The sequence below is a fragment of the Nuphar pumila genome, chromosome 13 (genome assembly GCF_984573655.1).
Source record: "Nuphar pumila chromosome 13, dmNupPumi1.hap1.1, whole genome shotgun sequence".
Taxonomy (NCBI): domain Eukaryota; kingdom Viridiplantae; phylum Streptophyta; class Magnoliopsida; order Nymphaeales; family Nymphaeaceae; genus Nuphar; species Nuphar pumila.
Window position 1 is genome coordinate 93,905,645 of NC_143261.1, and position 19,662 is coordinate 93,925,306.

A 19,662-nucleotide genomic window follows, 5' to 3' on the forward strand; every position below is an offset into this window, starting at 1 on the left:
CCATTCAGTGGTCCGCTACATCTTGTGGAGCCCAGTGATTTCAATTCACATGCATCTGTGATATAAGTGTGGTCAAATGGAGAGCTAGAAAGTGCATTCATTTAATGAGATGGCCTGTACGTAGTCTTTGGGCCCTTTCACTATTTCTTGTTTGTCACCTTTTGCAATTTTCATTACTGTGAAGGGGACAGGCTGATGAGGGCTTCTGTTGCTTTGGAACAGTTTCAACTTCATTGAGACAGTGTGGGGGGGCCTTGGATTCCCCTCCATGGAGGGGAAAAAGTGGACAGGGCCTCCCACTCTTCATTTTTTGTTGGTACATGGGGAAACATACCCTTAAATGATAATGTGCAAGGGTCACATGTACGAGTCCTTGGGCCCACAAAATCAATATCACACCATCCCCAACTTGGACAAACTTTTTGGCAAGGTGATATTGATGATGGTGAATGATGCTTTGGATTTTGGAAGGGCGGGAGAGGCTAGGAGAACTCTAGGACATATAGGGGAACTCGTGGTCCAAACTGTTATTCCTCAAAACCAATGCCTTTTGAGTCATTGGATATGGAGCTACAAGGTCTGACGATGATGACAAGATGATGGTGGTGATGACTCTTACGTTTTTGGTAGTGTGGTAATGCCTTGAATAAATGATCTTACTCTCTGCCTAGGTTCAAGAGACACTGATCACTATGGCCTGAAATATTAATTTCCCCATGCTTCAGTTACTGAGAGTAGGGGCTCACTCTACCACCTGCAGAACTCCGCAGTGTGATCAGAATTGACCATGGTGAACTTGTTAGTCTTTTGCAGTGTTGTAAGAAGCGAATCGAATCAGCCTGAATCAGCCGATTCGGATCGAAATGCAGGGGATGAAATTGAAAAGCTGTTGGCTCTAAAATTTGAGGGCTTCATCAATGTGGCTAGATATGGCTGCAGGCAAGTGCCAATAATCTCCTCTAAACCTGAAAACTCATTCTCGGGCCCTAAAACCCCTCAACCAAGTATATCAAATCCTACTGAACCTTATAACTAAGCCATTCAAATCTTCTTTCAGTTTGTTTTTCTTCCTCCGGTAAAACACTGAGCCCATATTTCAAGGATCTTGCAGCAAGCTTTGAAAAGTAGAGGTGCAATGGATCTTCTCTAATCACCTGGATACAACAAATTTTTCAGATTCAGACCCAAGAATATAACCATTTGATTGTTTGGATTGGATTTAGATTTATCCATTTGTTTAGGATTCAGATTCAGATGTGGATCAATGTTTTGCATCCGGTTCATGTTTGTGGCCAGGGCAGATCTAAACCGTCATAATTGTTTACATGTAACGTCCTTGTTTTCATCCATTTTTTGCAGGAGCTAGCATTGCCATACAGAAATCAGATCCACTTCCAACTCCAACTCTTCTAAGCTTTCTCAGAACCAAATATAAATTCGGACCCACTGTAATCCTAATCCACATCACCCATCCTCCAACCTGAAGATCTTGCCACGTCATTGCCAAGTCTGCTGCAGTCATCAATCATGAACTGGAAAGAACTCTCTCTCTCTCTCTCTCTCTCTCTCTCTCTCTCTCTCTCTATATATATATATATATATATATATATATATATATATATATATATATATATATATATATATAACAAGACCAAACAAAGAACTGAGGGTGCGTTTTGATATCCTCAGACCTCAGATCCGAAGATCAGAGGTAGCGTGGGGGATGCTGATGTGGCATGGGCCCCATGCCAAGATCTGAGGTATAACATATACAGGATCTCAGATATGAGGCTAGCTCAAATCCAAAATCCGATTTTTGTGAGATAGAGAAAGGGGAGGATCTGAGATCCGGGGATATAAACAATTTGGGTTCGAACCTGATGCGGCCAACACCATACTTGACTAATTGGATGTTTGCAAAAAGCATTCAAATTTGGATTCGGATGGCGCAAAGCTCATACCAGATCTGATTTTTTACATGTAAATGGATTCAGAGATCCATCAAATTCGGATATTTGTCAGATTCGCTCGAAAAAAATCTAAACCATATCCGCATCTATTATAATCTGATATGATTTTGGCTAATCAAATGTAACTAAACGGAATTGAATCCCGTCGGATAAGATCCAATTCATTGACATCCCTCTAAAATCTGAGGGATTATGGCTGGAGATCCTTCAACCGAATCCCCACCATCGGACTTAAAATCCACTGATTTGAGGGGCTTTCGGTCTAAAACAAGAGGTCGGATCAAGTGGGCCCCACAACTTGATCCTTTGTGTCTGAGGATCTCCTTAGAGATCTGCGGCAATCAAAAGCACCTTGAGTGAATGAAATAAACGAGCTTTATCCAATTACAATAAATTGAGAATTCTGAAACAAAATTCACAAAATATGGAATTGAAGGGTGTTGTCATTACAGAGACGAGTGTCTCAAATAAAATCAATCTGGGAGATACAATCTAGAAGGACCAGAAACAAGACTCACACGAACCTGCCTTGGGCTGGTTATAATTTTTCATTACAAACTCATCCCTGCCTCTATAGCAAGACATAAGAATCAGATTCCTCAATTCACCTCAACCTGTATAAAAACCAAACCAAAAGACACTGAGTGTTTCACAAAAAAATCAGCTCTACTCTCTGTCTTTATAACCTCCCCCTCGTTCTCTAGCAAGAGATGCAGAAAGAATTCCCAAGTCACGATTGAGGCATGTTAGCGCAGACTCACACTCTGAAATTATCCTTGTCACAGAAGAGGACGATGGCTTATCAGCAGCGGATACCGACCCAATGGCTATTGCAGCATAGGCATCACGAAGGTTCCTCAAGTTCCCCAGAAACTGTCATTTAGCAGAAAATAGGCCCAAGTGGCAATAATTATTTTATTTCAAAAAGAAGAAAATAAACTAGAAAAGTGCAAACACAAACACAATTATCTATAACAAATTTATGGTCTGGATTTTTCTTTTGGTGATCAAAAATGGATTCTTCTGATAGGCATACATCTTATCAAGGAATCTCCAGTTTTTTTGAGTCAATCTATCATGAGCTGTATCTGATGCAGACATAAAAGCAGAAATAGCAAGGCAAATGTGAACGAAGAAAGCCTCATAGGGGCCCTGAGCCATTAATGAGATAATACTTTGGAGTAATTCACTATCTATTGACAGCTCCACCCCAAGAATGTGGGCTGGTTGAGCTATCGAATCAAAGAAGCACCCAGTAGCTTCGTCAGCTGCCTTGCCCACCAATTGAATTGCGGTAAGATCATCAGTGGTTCCACCCTCTTCGCTCATGCAGCCACCATCCTCCCTCTAAGCAAAGACACCCAACCCCTGCCCCCCAGAATAAGTGATCTCTGAATTCTGTCTTTGTGAGCCCCTCCATCCTTGATAGAGCCACTCCATGGACTACCAGTGCATTTGTATAATAAACAAACTGAGCTTGAGCCTGAGACGAAGCTTGTCTAATTATGTGAGCCAAGCTCAAGTTCAAGCCCAGGCTTGCCAAAGACTCAATAAGCACATTTAGCAATCAGTTAAGAAAAATAGATTTTGGACATATATTGTTTGCACTTTTTGAACAAGTGTAGGTATATTAGCTACTTCATGTGGTTAGCATGTAATAACTGATGGGTTCAAGTCCCATCATCTTTTCTTTTTTTCCAAAGGAAAAAAAAATCAAATTTTTAAATAAAGCTGGATTGAAAGTTACATTCACTATAACTTACGGTTGAGGCAGAAGCATATAAAATTATAAAGTTTGCTTATTATTTTCATGTGTTTATTTAATGTTTTTTATATTATACAAAACCCAACTAATTTTAATTTTTTCATGCCATCTTTTTAAGTAAATAAAAAAGTTATTGTGAAAAAGGCACAAAGAGCAATTTGATTTCACCGGTTTGAAAATTTTTGATGCATTGAATGCATGGGTTGAAGAAGAAACATGCATTTTGAATGAAGGAGCATAGGAGGTAGATGATGAAGAGTTAATGTATACTAGAGATGAAGTGGATGTCGGACTCAAGCTTGCTTCCTAGTACCAGTTATACCAACCCATGCTCAAACAACCCAACCTCACTTGTGCAGCTTCTATACAGTTCTAGGCAGGTTTACTCATTCAAGTATATAATTATAAGCATGATATTTGCTCCGCTGGTGGGTAAGGAACTTTTTAGTGAAAAAATATAATATTTTTATTTTTTCAGTTTTTTTTGTACATATCCTCCAAATGTGATCTAGAAATTCAACATTGGATCATGTTTTTCTGACATATATGTCAGATTTTACTAGGGTTGAAAAATCAATGGCCTACAACATACCAACTTTTCAAACATCAAAAATACATATTGTACATCATAAAACTATGATCTAAGGGTCAATTCAGACCATGTTAAAGACATCCATGAGGTCATACTAGTCTAACAGCTAGTGTGATCTCCATTTTTGTATATAAAGGGGATCTCCCCCATGTGTATCCTATGCATTATTTGTGCATTTGAATCCTAATAAAATATTTATTTTTAAGAGTGTTCTTGTGTTCTCTTTGAACCTTAGTGGCTGTTGTGTTTATGCGGCTTGTGCTTGTTTGCCTTTTGTGAGTACTACACATCAAAGATGTCCCTGTACTCCTCAACAAAATGGTTTAGTAGAAAGAAAACTTATGCATATTATAGTAACAACAAAACTTTACTCATTACACATCAAGTACCAAAAACTTTTTGAGCCAAAGCCACTTTAATTGCAGTTTATCTTATTAACAGAATGACATCTTCTTCTCTAAACAATATCTCTCCTGTGGGAAAACTTTTCAAGCAAATTTCAGATTATTCTAGGTTGAGGGTTTTTGGGTGCAAATGTTTTATTTTTACAAATAAAAATGATAAATTTTCTCCTCATGTCATTCCTTGTGCCTTTTTAGGGTATGGAAGTCACCAAAAAGGCTATAGATGTTTTGACCTTAAAACTAAAAAATTATATGTATTAAGGAATGTATCATTTTTAGAAAAGGAAAGTTCTTTTAGTAAGAACCCTACAGAAATAGATGAGTATTCTTTTTTGTTGGACTTAGTTTCAAAGATTGATAAAGGTGATATTGATGAAAGTCAAGATAATCAAAATGATATGATAAGTACAGAATTATTTAGTGATAATCAAGATTGTATTCAATATTCTATGAAGGAAAATTTAGAAAAATGTGTGCTTTCGAAAAATATACTAAAGAACATGAACAAATATCAACTAAAAAGTCATCTAGAGTGTCGAAAGTTTCCCAAAAAATTGTGTCCTGGGAGTCTTTTTCACCAAAACATCAAGCCTACATTGCCTTGATACACTACTACAAAGAGCCTTCTAACTATGATGCAGCAAAAAACAACCTGAATGGGTTAGCAAAAAACAACCTGAATGGGTTATGACAGTAGAATTAAAAGCCTTAGAAAAAAGCAAATACCAGGACCATTCAAGATATTCTACCAAGCAAAAAGCATATAGGTTGTCGATGGGTGTACAAAGTTAAAACCAAGAGTGATGGCATTCTTAAGAGGTTTAAAGCCTGATTAGTTGCCAAAGGCTATCTCTAAGAACATGGAATAGACTATGAAGAGACTTTTGCCCCAGTCGCTAGAAAGACCACAGTAACAATTCTAATAGCTCTCGCCTATGTAAAGAAATGACATATATACCAAATAGATGTCAAAAATGCATTTCTCAATAGAATCGTAGCTGAAGAAGTATACATGAACCCACCACCTAGAATCAATATTCCTAAAAGAAAAACTCTTTATTTAAATAAGGCTTTGTATGGACTTAAGCAAGCCCCAAAAGCTTTGTATGATAAGTTTAGTCAGGTTATGTTTGATTTTGATTTTGATTTTCAATATTGTCTTACTGACACAACTTTGTTTGTTAAGAATCCTGATGCATGTATTATTATTTTTCTCTTCTATGTAGAAGACATGTATTATTATTATTCTCATCTATGTAGACAACATGTATTATTATTATTCTCCTCTATGCAGACGACATTATTAGATATATTAAAACTTTCATTTTTCACATGACGTTTTGTTTGTTTCTTCCTCCTTAGATGTAACTGCTTGTACTAATGCAGATTGGGGAGGTGATCCCAATTATAGACACTCAACTACTGGTTTTAGTGTGTTTTTAGGAGAATCATTGGTCTCTTAAAGATGCAAGAAACAACAAAAAGTTTTTCTTTCGTCAACTGAAGCCGAATACAGAGTCATGGCTACAACCATAATAAAATTAGTCTGACTAAGGCGATTGCTTTAAGACATGAGCGTTAAGAGTGCAAGAGCATCACGACTTTGTTGTGACAACAAAAGTTCTATTTACATTGTCAGCAACCGGACATTTCACGAACAAACCAAGCATATCGAGATGGATTGTCACTACGTACGAGAGAAATTTCTACACGGCACCATTGATCTTATGTCTCCTCAAAATATCAACTGGCAAATTTCTTTACCAAACCTCTCACTGCTCCTCAATTTCATATATGTAATATCCTAGTCTAACTAGGATTTGTTTAAGTATAGTTAGAATATGATTAGTCTAGTTAGAATAGGAATTCTCTTTTTCCTTTTCTGTACATTTATAGGCTTTTTGACTAGTCAACGTTTGACCTAGTCAAAAAGCAAGAGTTGTTGGACTCCCAACGACTCCCTCTCCTTCCTCTCCTCAATGTATTATAAATATAGGGCAAAGGCCCCTCATCTTGTATGCTTTGAAAAGGGTGTTTTACCCATTCAATAAATATATATTTTTCTTCTCTTTTGTATACCCTTTTTGGGGTATTGTTGTATGAACCCTTGTGGTTCTTGTGTCTGATCCTCTTTTCAATACTTTGGTTTGAGCTATTTAAAGCATCGTTTGGTGATGATTCAAGAACTCAGTTTCTTTCACCTTCACCTACGGCTATTACTTCAGCACCGTCAGTGTCGCCCACAACGGCAACCTCGAAGGAAAAAAAAAGCAAAAAACCTAAGACAAAAGATACGGGGATATATAGCGAGATTTACAAAATCTCACAATATTTTCGTGAGATCTACAAAATCTCATGATATTTTCGCCAGGTTTTGTCACAAACGTTAATCTTGTGATATTTTGTAAATCTCGCAAAGATGCCATTTTTAACTTTTAGGGTATTATTCACAAAAAAAATGTGAGATTTTAGTAAATCTTGTGATATTTGTCAGTATGGTTGGGAGATGCAGCAAGGCTTAGATTTCTAAAGGTCCCATCTTTTTTTTTGGCTAGGCCAAAGTAAAACCCTTCAGGTCCCCCCTGCCCACCAGGAACTACCCCCAATTTCGATCTTGCAGCAAGGAACACCCCTCACTCCCTCTCTCCCCAGGTGGGTTTCAAACTCGTGACATCCCGTCAAATCAGTGACATTCACAAGTCACCACTACCAGATCAGCAGAGCCTTCGTGGGCATATAGAAAAAGTTAATTTAGACTATCAGGTTAAGCTGCATTCGTATCAAGTCATATATCCAACAATTTTATGCTAATCTGTCAAAACTATCAAATAGAGAAGACCGAGACTGGGATAGAGATCAAACAATATAGGTCCAGTCAGAAATGGATCTGAAATTGGATATATGCTAAGCTCATTCAGATCCAGATAGAATCCATTTGCAGCCCCGACCACAAGTTCCAAATGATTGTCTTGTGATATTTCTGAAAGTATGTCTCCAACCAAGCCACTACAAGACTGGTGGAATGTCCTGGTAACTTAGCCCATAAGGGACTCACCAAAAGTTAGAATGAGGGTGTTTGAGAAAGAGCTCCAATTTTCATTTATAAGGAGCCAGGTTGATTATTCCAGAATCCAAATGCATGCATTTTCCTTCTTCTGGGTAATCAAGCAATTTAGATCTCTGAAGAGAAGATGGGCACTCCATAGATGCTGTTCTCTAACAAAAGCTCAGGAACAAAATAAGAATATGTACCTTTAGAAGCATCTTATAAGCCTCTAATAAGTGATTAGCTGTTGGACCAAATCCATGCAATTGAGGAACTTCCATCATGTGGGTCCATGGGCGAATTTCCTAGCAGAAATGCACTAAATTAAATCAAACTTGCACAGAAAAGACACACTTATCTAATATTATCAACAAAAACAAAATCAGAACCCAAAAGGCTAAAGATTTGAATTTCAATGATCACAATAATCAAATTGCCTCTATCTAATACACCGAAATAAAAAGTGACACCATTAGGACTGCCAACAAGTCTTGCCTGAACAGACCCAATTGTATAGTGCATGGGCCTACCTACCTACTAAGGTGGGTCTAATTAGCTACTTAGTTCAGACCCACGAGATTCAGGTAGTAGATGGACCCAGGTATTGTGATTTACTAACCAAAAACCAGACCATCTACTACCCCAGATATGGAAATTTTACATGTAAAAATACTTAAAAAAATAGATGTTTCACATAATTAACTGGGTCTAGTTCTCATCGTCCAGACATGGACCCATATCTGGTCCTGCCTAACCAACATCCTATCAGACCCAGTACTAGTACCTCAAAGTCAGATCCGGGTATGGGTGCATGGGCTTGTGTCTGACTACTGACAGCCCAAAACAGCCAAAAAACACAAAGTCCATAGGAACATATGCTTTAAATGCTCTCCTGGGATCCTAAAGTTTGACTAAGAATTGTTTCCATGGTTTTCTAAAATTTCACCATATGCATGATAATCCTAATGAGAAAATGCAATCATGCTATCTAATTTCTAAACATGTAAGAGACTTTGTACATGGCTTACGATGTAAGAATAAATACTGATCTCAATACCTTTCCATAAATTAAATTGAAGGATCTGGCGGTTTCAAGAAAAGAATCCAGCTGCACCCGGAGCCGAGATTCTACTTCTGTGTAATCTTCATCTGGGTTGTAAGCATGCTGAAACCAGAGAAGCACATGAAATTATTAAATCATTTTACCAGAAGAAATAAGACAAAAGCAGACTTACGCCTTGTTTGGGAGCTGGAGATGAGAGGGGAGATGGTATTTAATGAGAATTTAATAATACCACCTACACCCACACTTGTTTGGGAACCCCGTTTTGGGAAGAGAGAATGGTGTTGGGAGTGGAGATGGGAGGGGAGAAGCCATTTTAAACTACATCAACACAAGGATATTGTTGACAACTCGAGCCTCATCTCCCATTTTCTTCTCCACTGGATATTGTTGACAACTCCAGCCTCATCTCCCATTTTCTTCTCCACTATCATCACCACTCTCATTTCCTCCCCAACACCGCCTCCCAAATAGAGCCTTATATAAGCAGTTGCAGGAAATCAATAGGTAATCAATAAGCATGACACAAATGACAAAAAAATAAAATAGAAAAACTCTCAAAGAACAAAGCTAAGATTAAAAGTAAGCAAATAAGATACTAGATCAAAACGAGGCAAAAATAAGATAATAGGTACACTGACTATTCTTTACTCTTCAACCAATTACTAAAATTACTCAACAAGGGGATGGATACCATATTTCATTGCAACTACGGAATCTTCTGGAGAGACATTAAAGTAACAGAAGGGCATACAGCACACTTAGGAAATAAGAACTCAATGCCAGGTTGAGTTAAACCTTTGAAGCTAAATCTTGGACCATCTGCTGTAAGCTTGACAGCTGCTTGGAATGTTCAGCAAGTTTCAGCTCTAATTCTGCAACAACTGGCCTGAAAATTAGCTTTCATTAAAAAGAAAAGTAAATCACATGTACAAATGTATGATGATCCAGTACAGAATCTAAACTTCTAGCAGCTTTTCTTTTACTGTTCATTTTCCCTTTTTACCAGCTAAACAACTTTGTGTTCATTATCTAAAAAGAACTACACAGTAAATGTCAAATTATTTGTCACGTCTGCAGACTCAATATATTGGTGGAAGGTTTTGATGTTATGTAGGTTTCTACCAAGTGCAGAGCCTGTGTCACATGATACACCCAGAGCAGAGGATACATGATATGAATTTTCTATTCCATTAGGATAAAGCATATCTTAAGAAAAGGTACGGGAATGGAAATGGTGGCTCGGACTAAAACAGCACACTTCTAAAGTGTGAAAGTACCATCTAGTGAAATTTTGAAAAAATAGGACAGAAACCTTATAAATCCTCCTAAATCTGTGTAATGCACAGTGCACAGCATATTGTGAAGGGCAAAAACTTACAGTGGATACATGGATTGGATCTGAACATCTGCTGGAAACAGCTTGCACTCTTCAGAAAAAATTTGTGCTTGTTTTTCAGCAATAGAATCTAAAAGTTGTATATCTTTGGTAACCTGTTCGTCAACACTGAAAACAAAATGCAGAATATATAACATGAAAAAATTTGTGATGGTCATCATTGAAATAAGAGACTTTTGAATTATGATTTGATGTGATTATTGCCAAGATAACTTCATTTTCACATTAAGGTTCAAAATTATATCAACCTCCATTCTGGGTTGTCAGCGTAGCAGCTTGCCTCCACAAGATCCACAATAAGCCGGAGCATTTCAGAACGATCTTCATAGCTGCCTCTGCCCTGTAAGACAGGAAATCATCACTAAACAATCCTGCAAAGCTTCTACAAGGACTTACACTGTGTAACTATGCAAACATGAAAGCTTTCAATGCACTACCTTTAGAACTCAGTTCAAATACATGCACATATACACGCACACATATAAACATAATGGTGTATGTGTAGTTATTAACATCCTGCCCTGTCATGAATGTTAACAAGTTCACCACAAATTTACTTCTAAACAAAATTTAAAAGTGACACAGTGACCTGATGCATTAATAATCCAATTGCCACCACCATGGGCATTTATTAACTTAATAAAGAATGGTGATTTAAAACATTAAGGATTTCCGATTTACAGCTAATAAATGTTGTTTATTCTCTAACTCAAAGATCCAAGGTTTTAATAAAGTAATTTTATTCATACAATGAGTTGAACCTTTTTTATTTTTTCTTGATTCTTTTTTTCAGGCAATAACATCTGAAATAAGTGATACCTTGCAAAAATAATGATGATATCATGAACAGCATCACCAATCATGAACTGGAAATAATGATTGTTGAAAATACTATGGTTGTTTGTAGCATAACTCTTACAGCATCACCAATCATTACTTAGAGGCTACTCACATTATGAATTTGCTTAAATTTTGCAAAAGATTATTTGGCAAGAGTCCAAGGCTCACTATCTGCATGAAACATGACAGAATTTCAGCTAACTTACTTGGATTGCTTCTGTATCAACAGACGGTGTTATACCCAGAAACTTGGCTATCTCTGCTAAATCTGCATAACACGACATTGATTTAATATTCTGACAAAAAAGACCGATTAAAAAAATCAACATAATATCGATATTGAATTATATAAAACTCATGTTACCACCACCCCACACCACCAAAGTTCCCAATCCTAATGTTGATTGGTGCCACTAAATCATACAACTAATGTCATCTAAAGAATGGTAGTGTTGTTGAAACAGTTACCCATCTCACCATAATTGGACACAGCAAATATATTACTTAGCCACAAGATAGCCTTTGTTCTCATGGTCCAGTCCATGAATCCCACCAATTGTGATCTCATGTAAAAAAAAAAATCATCACTCCAATCCTTTGAGGCAACAAAATGTGTGTGTGTGAGAGAGGGGGGGGGGGGGGGGTTGGCGGGCTGGGCTCGGTGGCAGGGATATGGCTGCAGAATGTGGTTATAGCTATTTTGGGTGTTTTCATTAAGAATAATATATATGGAATAAGAGTATGGGAACAAAAATGGAGTATGCACATCCATCTTTATCTTAGAGAGATTAATGAGTGAAGGGCCAAAAAGCCACTAGGTTAAACCATGAACAGCCAATGATTTAATATTAGTAAACGATAGGAAGACCTGGTTACCCTCCCAAAAGGGAAGGGGGCAGATGACTCAGGACAATCAGTTTCCCATAAAATTAAGATGCGAAATTTCACACGGAGGGCATGGAGGTGAATGTTAGGGGTGATGATGAGGATACCTAGCACATTGTGAATTCCTCAAAACATACGAGACAGCATATGAGTTTAATACACCAATTCCTAAATCCCTATCATCTTTTATCTTGAACAACTTGTCACTGGAACCTTTGCAAACTGAACTCAAAAGAGATGCACCTCACATTTGCAGTTCCAGTGAAGATAAACCGCATGTACTTCAACAAGCACCTAGAGTAGGGTCTAGCACACTAAAGTTAGTATAGGAATATATATCTTCAAAGTTCAAACAAAGCTTTGTCAGTCCTTCTCTCCTAAGATCCAAAAGGTGTATGGGTCGTTCACCTACTTCTGTGTAATATAAGTTTGTCATACACAGGATGGACTGTCATGAGCTTGAAAAGTACAAACTTGAGCTTTCAACAAATTCAGAATATCAGATTGATGGATAGCATTGTGACAGGAAAATGCTCAGATATGACGAAAGAGCATCCATTTCAGATCCAGAAATATCCAAGGTGCTTAGTTCATGATTCAATATTCAACCTTTACAATGAACCACACTTATGATGCCATGAATTATGTATGACTGAATATTCATCATTCTTGCGAAGCACACCTTTGCAAGAACTTGTTAGAATCTTGATTGGGTCAAGTAGCAGAATCGCTTCAAATATGAGGAATGGCGGTATGCTCAGGATATGATTTGGCAGGCAGGCCAGTGAAACGATTGATAGTCACTCAAACAATGTAACAAACTCCAGTCCCAGCATTGAAAACTACAGCCAAATCCACCACAACATCTGAAGTTTGAATACTTCACTTCTTCACCACATCAGCATAGCAATTAGCAGTCTAGTGATCCTTTTCTAATGACAATGGAAGTGCTATATATATATATAAGTGTGTGTGTGTGTGTGTAATGACCCAACTCATTCTTGTCTCGACATAGATGCACGCTTGTATTCATCATACCAAGAATCTCAAAAGCGAAACGATGTTTTCCCATCATACTCTCTCGTACTAATATGTGGGTTACCCACCTGGTAATTTATAATTGAAAATTCCTAAGATGGTAAAGTAGAAAGTTAGTTTTATGAAAAGATTGTACACAAAACGGATGCAAGGTCACAAGCACAATTTTTGTTATAAAGTAGTTTATATGGTGAAGTAGCATGACACTGCTTCTTGCCTTATAACTAACAGACAACATCTATAACATATATAACAATCACAACAATATGCTCCATCTAACAACTTTAAAAAAAAAACAATAACAAAATCTTGGAGGAAGTTACACATTGGATCCTGGCAGTTTCTTCATCGCCATCTCCTTGCAGGTTCTGCTGTGTGAATGGAGATTTATCACCTAAAAGCCTGTTTCAATATGACCATGACCATGAGCTAAAAATGCACTTAAAAAAGAGGTTAACAAACATCATAGAACAGAAGAAAAAGAAAAAAAAGCCATCCATTGTTCCAAGTGATATTGTTTTCAACAGGGAATGAGTGAAGGATCGGAGGAATAGGAAGAGAAAGGTAGGAATCGAGGATGGGTTGTTTGGAGATAGAGAAGGAATGGGAGAGGGGAAGAAGGGGGACCTGAAGAATAGCCATTCGAGGAGGATGTATCTCTCGGTTCCGGCGAAGAGGAGGGATTGCGCCGGAGCGGATGCCCTCGGGTAGTTCAACGCTACCAATTTCCTTTGGATTTCCTCCAATTGCTTTGCCGCCATCAACGGGATTCGAACCCCTCTCCTCCTCTTCTGATTCTGAGCAAAACCCAGAGAGAGAGAGAGAGAGAGAGAGAGAGAAAAGAATTGTCCTTTTTAACAAAAACAACCGCCTTACTTATTTAGATATCCACCTCAGGTCCAGTATTTATGTTATTACATTCTACTGCTCACTTTTTTTTTTAGTTCTAGGAATATAAAAAATATGGCAAAATTATAAGAAAACAAAAAACAAAAAATATATAAATATTACGTTAATAACACATAAAAATGCAATATCTTCAAAATGTGTGATATTTTAATCACGCGTCTTCTTAAGGGTGTATCGGCATTTTAAAATTTCATGATAAACAAAACAGTTTTTTGTGACCTAGTAAAATATAACAAAGTAACAGGACGACGTTCTATGGAGTAGCTTTTTTTTTTTTAGGGTTCACAAGAAACCACACCTGGCATGAATACCTAGTTGTGTTGGCTCAGCCTGTCACCTACGATGGTCATGCAAGCCCATGAAAATCTAATCTTGACCACTTATTTAGAGGTCAAAGCCCTACCTATTGTTCAAAAACGTGACAGGACATGATTTAAAAAATGACCTATAAACTTTAAGAAATTTAAATACTATAAAAAATATTATTAATCACATATTATAATTAAATATAAAATTTTATTATTTTATTTTATGAGAAACAAATATATTTATTTATTTATTTATATTTATTTAAAATAATCATAGTAATGAAATTAGCTTTATACTTTTATACATGATTCATATGGCATGCCAATTTAAATATCTAAATGAAAAATTAATGAATAAATCAATATTTTAAATTAGAATATATGATCATAAATAATCAATTAAAATATAACTTTTTTAATGAATCAAATTTTAAATAATAAGTAATTAAAATCTAAAATATGTAATCATAATCAACAATCATAAATCATAAATATACTTTTAAGTAAGATCAAACTTATCTAGATAAGCAATTGAATTTGTCAAAACAAAAATTGTTTGATTGTTATGCAATTTTGAACGTGATAGAGGAGGAATTTGCTTTCAGCTTAAAAAGACAAATTTTAGATAATTGAATAAGTTTTCAAAGCATCAAAAATCACTTAATTCTAATATATAGTTGCAGGTTTATGACTTTCGCAAGCTGACTATATCAAGTGATATTCAATTTTGAGTATGATCTTACTAAAATATATGTATAAGATTCAAATGTGAATTTAAATAAATAATATACATAAATTAATAATAACATCAAGAAAGAGAAGAAGAGAAAGTATATATTTTACCAGCGAAAGAGGGAAAAAGAAAGCATACATTTTACCAGCAAAAGAGTCCCAGGTCCATGTTGATTGAAAGAAAAAAATAATAAGTTGCAATGTTATATCAACTTACTTTAATTTGAACCGCCATTAAAATAAAATTGGGCTTAAGCTCTTATGTCCACCTTAGGTTTAGGAGCACACTGAATGGTGCAGACCTAAGCTTGCCTCTTCGCTACATGGCACAAGGGTAACCAACAAAATTTCTTCATTACTCCTCCTAAGGTAAAACCTTTTATTTTTAAGAAAATGAGTCACAATTGATGCAAACCTCTAACCATACTCCTAATTGATAAGGCAAACCCTCATTATGTAATATTGTTAATTAAAATATAAGACTAAATGTTATAGAGATTTTAGGAATACAAAAAATAATATTTAACAAATATAATAATTATAAACATGTCGTGGAAACAAGATTTACAAAAAACTTGTTTGGCAAATCTTAACTTTTATACAATATATTCATATTTACATACTAGATGTATGACCTTAATATAATGTGTTCACCCTAATTACCATTACAAGCATCATAAAAACTTTGTCATCTAGTACATAGACATACAATACCAATATAGGATACTTTGATTGTCTAAGACCAAAGTTTGCACAACCAATCCTATCTCAAAGACTATTAATGTGTGTGGTTATTAACTATTATCTTTCAACAAGGCTAGATGCCCTTATACATCTCTGTAACAAATATAGCAAGATTTATAAAAATCTCATGATAATATCAGGAGAAATTGCCCAAAAGTTTTAAACGATAAATTCTCATGAGATTTTCAAACAACGATAAATATCATGATATTTACCATTTTAATAGATATTTATTGTGAGAAATTTTTTTTAGATATGTTTTATTTATATTTTCTTATAGAAAATATTTTTTTATATTTTTAGTTTATTTTTTATTATAGAGATTTTGCCGAAAATGTGAGATTTGTAAAAAATTTCAAAATCTCTCAAGTTTTTTACTCCTGATATTTTGTTGTTCTTAACTTTTGTCACTATGTTGTACATATCAAATTACATAACTAATAGATAGACAATGTTGGGTCTACTGCAAGCATGTATGTTACATGTTTCATGAACTCTTTGAGGTCCTCAGGTGATTCTCTATAGTGATGTGAATATATTTGTCTCTTGAAGACATCATCTTCAAGAGACTCTAATGCATAAAAATAATAAAATGCATTGCATCACTCCAACTCACTCAAGCTTATACCCCTAACCGGATTTGTAAAACATCAAAAACACTTTATCAAAAGTTTCGATGTTGGATTTTTTGCCGTGTCTAAATTGACACTACTCATATAAGTATTCATATGAGTTCATCATGAAATAAAAAATGGTAAAACCATGTTAAGACCTTGCATAAGTCATAATTGCGTACAGAATAACATTTCATGAACATAATTACTCTCATATTTGAATATCCATGCATTTCATCAAAACTTATGCAAGACCATATAAAATTTTCAACATCCACTACCCCGACCCCTATTGAAGTTCACCAAGCATATGTTTTCAAATTGTACTTACATGATGTGCCGTGTACTTTTACTTAGTTTAGTCAACAAGCATATGTTTTCAAATTTGTGGTTCTCCACTTGTGTTTGGTACATAGTATTTCTTGAATCTCCTACAGTTGTAAGGCTTGTGAGTTGTGCACCTTCACTCTTTTGCATACTCTGATAGAAAAGTTTTAAATTATAACTATAAAATCTTGGTGATTTATTGTTTCCCACCAAAAGTGCTTTGAAAATGTTTAGTCTCATATCTAAGAGAGAGAAGTTTTTCAAGTGGTTTAAATAGAGGGTTTGTTCTCTATTTTTACTTTGGTAATCCTTGAGTCTTTAGGTAGCTTGTGGACGTTGATGTGCATCGTGTAGCAACGGACACGTTGTTCATGCACATGCGCGTGCGTATGTGCACAAGGGCGCTTGAGGCACAATGTGGCATTTTGATGATGCACTTTGCACTTCGCACGCTCGCAGTGGTGCGATGTGCATATGAGGTGCAAATATCCAATTTGACTTTTCGGTTTTGAAATGACTGGCCGTTTGAAAGGCTTTTAATTGTATTTATATAAAGTTCATGGTGCATTGTGGCTGTTGGACGGTTTTGAAGGCCTTTAATCAACAGTCAAAGGTGGGTGATCGTTCAGGGACCTTTTTGTCCTAATTTCGAATCGTCAGATTTATGGCCATTAATCTCATTTATCGCAAAACATTTTGGCCTTTCTAAAAGTTTATAAATTTCTTCGTTTTTCATCTTTTGAAGCATCTGGATTTCTGACTCTCCAGTTTTCTCCTTTCTTTCTTCTCGGTTTGGCTTGCAGAGTTCAAGTGTGGGAGAGGTCATCTGTTATTGTGAAGCAGTGACTCTCTTGAGGTTCAAGCCTAGTTGTATCCTGGGAACTCAGTCGTAACAAACCCCTTTTCACATCTTCAAAATTCTCGGAGTGGGGCGATTGAAGTTTTAAACATAGTGATCTTAAAAACATGCCTCTAGGCTTGAGATCTCTATTTCCTTAAATCTTTATTTGTCACCTGTTTACAATAATAATTTTAGAACTTCAATATGGCCTCTGGTTCGACATCCAACTCTATCAATCTGCTTAGCCGTGACCTTGAAAAACTTGATCGATTTGATGGATCAAACTTCAAGCGATGGCAATCAAAGGTCTCATTCTTGTTGTCTAAGCTGCATATCGACTATGTCCTCCAAAAGGCTTGTCCCACTGTTGTTTCTGGAGAAGTTGAGACAAAAGAACAGAAGAAAGAGCGAGAGAAGTAGCATACTGACAACTACCGATGCAAAGAGCATATCCTGAACATTTTAGTTGATTCTCTTTTTGAATTGTATTCACTATTGGAGTCAGCTAGAGAGTTGTGAAATGCTCTCAAGATCAAGTACAATGCAGAAGATGCTGGTAACACAAGGTTTATCGTAGATTAGTATGTTAATTTTTTATTGTTAATGATAAGCCTATACTTGCTCAAATTCATGAGATGCAAATATTGGCCTATAAAATCAAAGGATAAGGTATGTATCTTGATGATGACTTTCAAGTTGTTGTCATCATTAGGAAATTATCGGATTCCAGGAAAGAATATAAGAATCACCTAAAACATAAAAATAAGAAAATCACTTTAGATAGTCTTCTTAAGGACATCTCAATTGAGGAGGAGACTCGTCTTCATGACAAAAAGAATTCGAGTCCTAAAGAGGGTTATCCTAAAGTGAATTTTGTTAGTAACAAGGATGGCAAAATCATGAAAACTCAGAAAATAAAAAAGAATTCCGTGAAAGGGAAAAAGCCAACTGATAAAAAGAAAATCAGTTGCTATGTTTGTGGTAAGTTTGGCCATTTTGCTAGAGAGTGCAGAGAAAGGAAGATGACTGGTCCTAAGCCAAATGAGTGAGAGGAGAGGCTTGTTGTTGTAATCTCTAAAACCTTTATGGTGACCGCAAATAAGGACTGATACCTGGATACTGGAAGTACTGTTCATGTGGCAAACGACAGGAACTTATTCAAGTCGCATGAAGTAGTGGGGAAGGGATGTAATCTCTTTATGGGAAACTCTTTCTCATCTTAAGTGTTGGTGATTATGCATACATTTTAGCATTTAATTCATATTAAAATATGCATGATTCGGTATAAATTGCATTAAAATCTTGAGCTTATGATTAGTTTTAAGAAAATGTGCGAAAAAGATAAAATTTGGAAAATGCATGGATAGCAAGTTTATTTTGCGATTTATTTTGAAAATTGTCACTTGCAATTATTTTAGTAGATTAAGTAGAGAAATAAAGAGGAAGATTTGTAGGAATTATTACTATAGCTTTAATTTGGATTAAATAGAATAAGATTTGGTGTTTTAAGAAAGTTCTTTTGGTAGTAAGTTTCTTTTAGAATTTCATAATTTTTTTAGGAGTTCTTTAAAATTAACCAACTAACTCTCTCCTCTCTCTTTAAAAACCCAATGTAGGGAGAGGAGAAGGGGTCTCCTCTCATGCATACGAACCCCTCTTTCCTTTCCTCTCTTTTTCATCCGGAGATTCTTCCTTTTCCCTCTTTCATTTTTCTCCTCCTTTCTTCTTCTTTTCCCCTTATTCTTCATCTCCGGTGAAGAACATGATCCGGCGGTGGAGCATGGGCTGGAGATCGCCCTCTTCTTCTCAATCCAATCTCTAATGGTAGGTATGTTCTTCTTCTTTCTTTCTTCTCTACTTCTTCCCCTTCTTCTTTTCCTTCGTTCCGTCTTCTTTGTTGTTGTATTTCAGATTGATCGTTTGCATTTTGTTAATCATCATCATCTGTTTCTAGTTTCTTCAGCATCGCATTTTGCATTTGTTGTTATCTTTCTCTGCATCGCATAACATAAACATTCAATCGTGATATTCCATCTTTGCATTTGTTCTGCATTTACTTTGATGTTTTCATATCCTCATTTCTTCTATTTTCTTTGATATTTCTGCTTTGCATAACTCATTGCATCCATTTCATGTTGCATTTCATCGATTCATTTCAGAAGTAACATTTGAGCATTAATCAGAA

General features: G+C 35.9%; 1 protein-coding gene across 1 annotated transcript; it reads right to left on the bottom strand.

Annotated features, from left to right (window-relative positions):
• Positions 1 to 2,371: 2,371 nt before the first annotated feature.
• On the bottom strand, positions 2,372 to 13,763 carry LOC149819250 (AUGMIN subunit 7-like). The gene is made up of 9 exons (XM_089985065.1): positions 13,630 to 13,763; positions 13,328 to 13,404; positions 11,286 to 11,347; positions 10,488 to 10,579; positions 10,222 to 10,347; positions 9,639 to 9,729; positions 8,835 to 8,942; positions 7,984 to 8,082; positions 2,372 to 2,843 (listed from the first exon to the last, which is right to left on the bottom strand). The coding sequence occupies exons 1-9, from the start codon at positions 13,761 to 13,763 to the stop codon at positions 2,637 to 2,639; spliced, it is 996 nt and encodes a 331-aa protein (XP_089841191.1). The 3' UTR covers positions 2,372 to 2,636.
• Positions 13,764 to 19,662: the final 5,899 nt, after the last annotated feature.